We start from the raw sequence: 8,128 nt of genomic DNA on the forward strand, positions 1-8,128 counted from the left end.
GGAGCCCCAAACTGGACACAGCGCTCCAGATGTGGCCTCCCCAGGGCAGAGCAGAGGGGGAGGATGACCTCCCTCGCCCTGCTGGCCACACTCTTCTTGATGCCCCCCAAGATGCCATTGGCCTTCTTGGCCACCAGGGCACATTGCTGGCTCATGGGCATCCTGTTGGCCACCAGGACTCTCAGGTCCTTTTCCACACAGCTGCTCTGCAGGAGGTCAGCCCCTGACCTGTACTGATGCAAACTCATTTGTCACCGCACTGAATTAAACCTTTGTCATTCTTCTCACAGGCGTTGGCACAAGGAACTACTACAGGAAGATCGGCTACGAGCTGGAAGGGCCTTACATGGTGAAAAAGCTGGACTGATGCCCCAGGAGGTCCTCGCCTCGACCAGCTGCTGGGAGGAGAGGAGAGGAGATGAAAAAGCTCAAGGTGACGGACGTAAGCTAAAAACCAAAGCCTGCCCGCTGCGAAGGACTTGCTGATGCCAGAGCCCACAGCAGCAAAGGGGGCATCTCCTCTGGGGAGAGCAGTTCTGAGATCCCCCCATTGCCCCAGGAGAGGTGTGCGTGAGCCCTCCAGAGCCGCAGGACGGGCTCTGCTGCACTGCGGTAGAGGACTGAAGCACGGGTCAACTAAAAACGTCCATTGTTTCTATGATGCTGTCAGCGGGCTTTTAATGTTTCAGCATTGAAATTGCGCGGGTTGTTCTGCAACATGAATGAATTCTTTCTCTGCGTGTATTTATTTACGCTGCGCTTGGCTGCTCTCTTTCCATCCCAAGCGATGCCGTTGGATCCTTTTACGGTACGACACCATGAGGATTGGAAGCCTTTACCTTGCTGGTGGTGGGAATTGAGATTAAAACTTAAACTGACTCTCTACGGTGCCACACAACCATGGAGTAACTGAGGTTAGAAGAAACCTCTGAGGTCTCTAGTCCAACCCCGCTCAAAGCAGGTCCAATTAGATCAGGATGGCGATGTGTGAATAGCTCCAAGGGTGGAGATATTCTGTGGATGTGGATGGAGAGTCCACAGCGTGTAGATCGCTGTTCCAATATTTGACCACCCATATGTTGAAAAAGTTTTTCCTAATATCTCATTGCAGTTTACGGTGTTTCAGCTCGTGCCCGTGGCCTCTTGGCCTGTCGCTGAGCTTCTGCTTCTGGTCTCCCAGCTTCTCCTTGCACATCACATACTCCAATGCCATAACCATCCTCATGACCTCTGCTCCAGCTTGTTAGTCTGTATTTCCAGCACTACATCTGCCACTTCTCCAGCCTGTAACCCATTGATTTGGGCGTGAGGCTGCCGTGTGGCAGCAGTGTCAGAGGCCTCGGCAATGTCATGGTATACAACATCCACGTCCCTCCCTTACACGCACTGCCGTCATCTCGTCACAGCAGGCACAATCTGCCCATGGGGATCCCTCCAGGCTCTTCCCAACCCTCTTTTCTCCTCTCCTCCACAGCAGGAGAGGGTTTTGGGGAGGCGTTGGTCCCCATCTCTCCCAGCATGGAGGTGAGGCTGACTGTGCCATAGCTCCTCAGATCCTCCTCCTCGTCCTCCTTGGAGGAGAGTGTGATGGTTGCCTTTTCCCGGCGTCGGGAATTCTATCAGGAATGGTAGAACTAAAGCTTCTTTTTGCAAACGGAGTGAGATGGGATGCGAGAGCGAGCTGTGACCCTGGATGAAGAGCTCAGCACCTTCCTCGCCTCTCCCCAGCCCGTCGGTGGGGTGGGGATGGCCCAGGACACACGTAGGGCAGGTTGGGTGCCTTTCGACGCCAGTGATTCAGGGATTTCAAAAGCGGTGTGCCTGGTGCTGCCCGCTTGACTTAACAAAATCAGCTGGAGCTCTGACCTCCGCTGCTGCTTTTTTAGCGTTTCAATCAAAAATAGGGTTGAAATCCAGAGTGGCAGTTTGTAGAGAAGTTGACATTTTGGGTGTTACTCTAATAAATGACTCTGTCAGGAGCCTTCTGGAAACTTCGCCAATAACGAGCGCTCGGACACACGTGATTAACTCGGAGGAGGAGCAGCTCCGGGAGGAAAGCTCTCGTGGCAGTGGTGCCGCGCCGCGCAGTAAATGCGATTCTGCCACCGTGATCTATTGCTGCTCCCGAACGGCGACGCACAGGGTCAGCGGCCAGAACCGCGCTGACGTCTGCTGACGCACGAGCGGCAAAGGCAGCGGCTGCCCGGGCAGCGCGGAAAATGCACGTCCTTGCTGGAGAGAACCGAAATACCTGGCAATAAAGTTTTGATTATTGAAGGTAAACACTGGTGTCCTGTGGTTTGAGGGCTGGGGAGTGAAAACCTAGTGGTACCTAAAGCCTGAGTGTGTTTGAGCCTCCTGCCCTGCACGGAGGGTTTGCTTTAAAGAAGGGAGATGGAATCTCTTCCGTCTTGATTTGTTGAACTGGGTTTTTTTCATCTTTTTTTCATCCTCCAAGACACTGGTAAATGGGGCATGTTAAGCTTCTGACACCGTAAAAGCAGAGGAGATGGAAAGGGATGCATTGAGAGGGGATGCAATTTCTGTGCAGAATCCTTAAAATTTTCCGCAAAATTTGTTCTTCTGGTACCACTGACATAATTATGAATCACTCTGACGCTTTCAGCTCTGACAGCCCAGGTTTTTTTCAGGTACTGGCCAGAAAAGCTCACCGCTTCCGTGCATCTGAAAGCATGGCCCTCGGCAAATCTAGGATGTATCCGATACATTTTGTGTTGTTGTTTTTTTTTTTTTAAGGCCAATGCGTTTTGAGTTTACTAGCAGCTTTATCAAGAAATAAAGCAGTTTTGGAGGGGTGTGTGTCTTATTTTTAGCTTCTCATTTGTGTGTTCTTTCTGGGGTGATTTCATGCTGCACTGGCTCAGCTTCTGCGAAACTCTCTGGGCTTGTCTGCACAGGCTCGGGTTTGTTTTGAAGTGTGATGTATTGATTTGTCCGTTTGATATAAATGCAGCCAAATGAATAGCTGGTTTGTACTTCTCTCCGAGCCATTGCTTCTGTCAGGGACAGGGAGTTCCTCCAACGCATGTTCCTGGCGTATGTCCTGTCTGCTGCGCTGCTGGTGTTCGGGATGGGGTCAGAGGGTTTCACGCGTTGGCTCTGCCGCTGGGTCCCCTGCCAGGACACGAGCACGCCTTGCCGAGGCAGCCCGTGATGGCTCAGGAGACGTGATGGTTTGAGGAAAGGTCCCAGGATGGCAGCCTGAGCTGTGGTTTCTCACATTTTGTGTGTCTGCCCAAGTTTAAAAATACAGTGGCACATGCCCGACACCCTGGGAGAGCTGGGGACGGGACATGTTAGGTGTGTGTGAATCTTCCATGGGTTTTTGTGTGGCTCATGGGGTCTGCATTTGCCTGAGCATAAACTGGGGTAAGATCGTTTCCTGCGGTGCACTCTGCTGCCTGTGGCGTGACTGCGGGCAGGGAAAAGCAAAACCACGCTTCCCTCCAGAGCTGGGTTGTGTTTGGCATACACGGGGCACGAACAGTAACAAAGCCACAAAGCCTGGTAAGGTTTCAGACACCTTTAGCTGCAAAAAAAAAGGAGGCACAAAGGAAACATAAGACCCTACTGGGAGAAAAGGGGCTGCGCAGATCCTTCCCCTGTGATGCCTGAAGCTTTGTGGCCACTTCTTGAGCTAGACATCATTAACACAGGATGGGGCCAGGTACCAAATAAATCCAAATAACAAACGGGGGAGCTCGGAGGGTCCTGGTGTGGCTGGAGGCACACAGCGAGTTTCCTACTGGTAGCCTTGCCTAGAGGGGATGTCACTGTGGCAGCGTAGATGTACAGACAGCAGCTCTTTGCAAAGATGCTTGTCCACAACGGACACGGTCGTGTTCACTGCCAGTGCCCATACCCCGTGTCATTAATGCTGGCTTGCAACAAATGTCTCACATGCAGGTGGAAGTGGAGTCCTAGTGCTGGCAGTCTTCGTGGCTGAACCTCTTCTGCAGTCCCTGACAGGAAATAAATCAAACAAATCATTAGCCTTGGTTTTTTGTGGGTGGGTTTTTTTTTTTCCCCACCACCACTTAAAAGTTTATGCCCGTGGCTGAAGATGAGCAGAGGTGCTTGCCCTGGGCATGCAGGGAGGAGGAAGTGCTGCCGAGCACCAGAAACTTTATTATAAGAATAATTGTCAGCTATGGTTTAAGTTTGGCAGAGGTGGTTTGGCTTTTTCCTAGCCCGGCTGCTCATCCACCAGGTCCTGATAGCCACTTGGCCACGCCAAGGAATTTTCCAGTTGGCTATGACCTGTTTTTTGCAGTACTCTGAAAGTTGGGGTTATTTTATATATATTATATTGGGCTTGGGTTTTTTTTCTTTCATGAGAACAGCATCCATTTCAGTACAGGTACATCATTCTTACAGAGCTATCATGTAGGAAATCAGCTAATTGCATCCTGTAATTAATTACAAAAGGGAGAGCAGCGTTGAAGTGCAGGAGCCGTTGCGCTTCGCTGCAGCCCCAGTCCTGCAGCTTGGGGTCAGCTAACTGCAGACAGTGTTGCCTTCAGTGGCGAAATCCGGCATCTCTTACAGGGAACTCAGGGGAAGGGTCTGTTGAAGCCTCCTGGATGGAAGACCAAAAAAAACACCCCAAACCCCACAAAAACCACACCCAAAACCCCCCCCACCAAAAGACAAACAAAGTCAAGAAAACGCAGTTTGTAAAAGCCAAGAGACCAAGGGCAGTGGCCGGTCCCACGCCCGGGCAAATGAAACCTGGGGCTGGGAAGGACCCAAATTTCCTTGCTCCGGGTTGAAACGGTGCCGAGGGAGGATCCGGGCCACCGCTGCGGAACGGCTGCTCGTGCTGCATCCTCCCTGCTCAGCAAACACAGCCTCTGTCAGGCAAAGGGGTTTCGAGGCCGATGCTTTCAAGCAAGAGAGCACCAGCGAGGGTTGTGCTGCCCTGCCCGTGCCCAGCTCCTTCGCAGCCGATAAGGAAAATAAGCCAGCAGGCATGAAGAAAGCAAGTCATTAAGGGAAGCTGCTCTCTCCATCCATGAGCAAACAGCGGTGACCAGCTTAAAATACTTTGAAGAAGAAGAAGAAGGTGAGTCATGCTCATCTCTGCATTAATTTTAGCCTGTTGTGTTTTGCCTGCCCTGACTGTTTGGGACGCTAATGCTCTCCGCCTGCCTGCGGTTGGACGTGGCCAAGACGTTGCACACGGGTGCCGGGTGGCAGGGAGCTCAGGTGCAGCTCGAGCAGTAATAACCTGCTCGGGGCAGGAGCACCAGGACTCGCGCCGTGATTTCATTGCTGTAGTCTAGTGCTTCGTGACATGAAAAGAAGCTCTGCCAGCTTCAATATTTCTCGTGCTTCTATTTATATGCCTTTTCCTCATCGCTTTAAAATTATCTTCTGCCCCTGCCTTGGTAGTGCTGGAGCAAGTAGTAAAGTTCCTGCTAAGCACAAGGGCTGAAGAGCAGGTTTTTGTTTCTCTACAGCCACGGGAAGAAGCCCATCTTGCCCAGGAGAGCTGCTGGCAGAAGAATCTTACTGAGGATGTGGGACGGCCTCGATCTGCTGCTTCCTGGACCCTGGGGAGCTGTTACCTCCTGCTTACCAGTGGAGCCCATCGTCAGACCGGTGGGTGGTAGCTGCAGGAGGGATCAGAGCAGCTGCCCTGGGTCACACAGGCAGGCAGGTGGGTCCACCCAGCACAGGCTCCACCTGCGAAGAAAGCAAAGCCCAGGTGCAGAGTTCTGTGAGCCTGCTGGAGGCACACTGTTGCCCCCAGTTTTTGCCCTGGCTGCAAGCAATCTCCATATTAGTCCCCCTGAGACAGGCAGGGACATGAGGAAGTGACCTCAAGTTGCACCAAGGGAGGTTTAGGATGGGTATCAGGAAAAATTTCTTCACCAAAAAAGTTGTCAAGCACTGGAACAGGCTGCCCAGGGCACTGGTGGAGTCACCATCCCTGGAGGTATTTAAAAGGCATGTAGATGTGGTGCTGAGGGACATGGTTTAGTGATGGGCTGGGCAGTGTGAGGTTTATGGTTGGACTCAATGATCTTAAGGGTCTTTTCCAACCTAAATGATTCTATGCCTATGTTTTTCAGGCACGTCTGGGCTCCTCTGTCCTCTCTGCTTTGGTGCTCAGCCTGAGCTTGGATAATGGGCATCACCCTGAAGCAGAAAAGCACCAGATCCACCACAGCGTCTGCACAACCCCCTATTCCCTATCCCCAAACAAAAACACACCCGTGGGTACCTCCAGCTGGTCATCCCGGTGCAATACCTGTCCTCCCTGCCTGCAGCTTTGCAGGCAGAAGTAGTTCCCACTCCTTGAAGCTACGTGAGTGAACGTGCAACCCAGATCAGGCAAGACGAACGAGGGGAACACAGTAATTCAACCACCTCTTGAGGGAAAAAAAAAAAAAGCTGTTGCTGGCCACCATGGGATCTGACGTGCCAATGGCTTTTGGCAGAGCACGGGGCTGAACGACTCCAGACAAGGTAGAAGAGCTGACTCCAGGAGAAGGATGTCTGACTGCAGCCTACCAGCAGCAGGAAGCTGGAAATTTAACAGCGGCTGGGATATACCTCAAAAACTTGAGGTGTTCAAGCCTAAGATGGCCAAAGTGAAGCATCACCATTACAGGAACGAAGCCATAAAATGAGATGACACCAACACCAAGATAAACATGGTAAAATCGGGTATGAGCGGCTCAGCTGCTCTGCTGTCAATAGTGTTAAGGGCAATTTTTACATCCAGTAGACCTTTCTACATTTGAATGGGATGACTTTTGCAGAATAGATGTTGCTCAGTTTGGGGAAAATAAAAGAATATCTGATTCCAGATTCTAGTTCGACACATCCTGCTGCTAACCCTAAGCTACGGTTAGCTCCATTGCTTCCCGAGACTTCAGTAGCTCTATTTGTTATAAAGTGGACTGGAAAAAAATGCAAAGAGAAATACAGGAAAAACAAAACAAAACAAAACAACCAAGTAACCCAGAAATACCTAACAACACTGGGCAGCCTCTCTGGTGAGGCCAGGTATTACCAACGGCGCAGGGTGGCGGGATCTGACCTGCTCTCCAGGATCGATCCCCTTCCACCAGCTCAGATTTTGTTTTTCTTCTTCGCTCGCATCCTTCGTGCGGCAGCAGCAGGGGCTGCCTCCCGCCTTCAGTGCAATAAGCAGTCACGCCAGGGGCTCAGGGAATCTGCGGCGAATCTGTAAGAAAGGGAGAAAATTAAATCAAGAGAAGCAGGAGCCAGAAAGGAGTCTGATTTTAAAAAATACAGCAGTCACGATCCGGCTGTGCTCATCAGCTTTGTTTAATAAGAATAAGGAGTCAGTGGTTCGGAAAAACAAAGTCGAGGTTAAACGGCACCGCTCAGACTTTGGATAAACAGCAGCACGGAATCTTTGGGCTCATCTCGAGTCCTTTTCCAAATGGGGGAGAAGTGGTTTGGCATCGATTTATCGACATCGCTGCCTGCTTCCCCTTTTGTCCCTTCCCCGTCTCAGCCGGCTGGCGCAGGGGCGCAGATGGCTCTGCGGGATTTCATGCCCAAAGTCCCCTTCCGAAGGCCACCAGCCCCTGCACTGACTCACAGAGCTGCTTTGGTGGTTTTAAACTCTTGCAGCAGCACACCTGGCTTTATTCCCCGCTCCCCCCCCCCTTTCAGTTTGTTTGTAATTGGGATAAAAAGCCAAATGTGGTGGTTTTACCCTCAATCTTTCATGTAAGCAAAAGGCTGAGACTACCCAGTCACTAACTGACAGCTAAATTCATTCAGCGCACGTCTTCAGCAGAAGTTGGTGCTGGTTTAAGGGAAAAGGCCAAAACAAAAGCAAAAAGTCTTAAGCTGATGTGTAAAACTCTGTTTGTAAATGCTTGGTTTCATTCATGCTTCCTCCCAGAATCTATGCAGATGTAGTTTTTGTCCAAATCCAGCTGATATCACAATGAAAAATAAATATAAGCTTTGTTCTGGCCATATTGACAAGCAGCTGTCGTAAGTACCCACTGATGGTTCTTGGGCACTAGATGTAGGTCCAAGCCTTACAAATACACCGTATGAGCCGTACATATATGTATTTTCATCCCTGGAAGGACTCAATACATCCCACAGCCCT

The 8,128-nt window shown here is 50.9% G+C and overlaps 1 protein-coding gene across 1 annotated transcript in view; it reads left to right on the forward strand.

Annotated features, from left to right (window-relative positions):
• Positions 1 to 367, forward strand: part of ELP3 (elongator acetyltransferase complex subunit 3) — a 103,722-nt gene extending 103,355 nt beyond the window's left edge. Inside the window, exon 15 of the mRNA XM_009895442.1 lies at positions 291 to 367. Within this exon, the coding sequence (XP_009893744.1) occupies positions 291 to 367 (77 nt within the window). The remainder of the gene's footprint in view (positions 1 to 290) is intronic.
• The last annotated feature ends 7,761 nt before the right edge of the window (positions 368 to 8,128 follow it).

The sequence above is a fragment of the Charadrius vociferus genome, unplaced genomic scaffold (genome assembly GCF_000708025.1).
Source record: "Charadrius vociferus isolate BGI_N301 unplaced genomic scaffold, ASM70802v2 scaffold41, whole genome shotgun sequence".
In the NCBI taxonomy this organism is placed as follows: Eukaryota; Metazoa; Chordata; class Aves; order Charadriiformes; family Charadriidae; genus Charadrius; species Charadrius vociferus.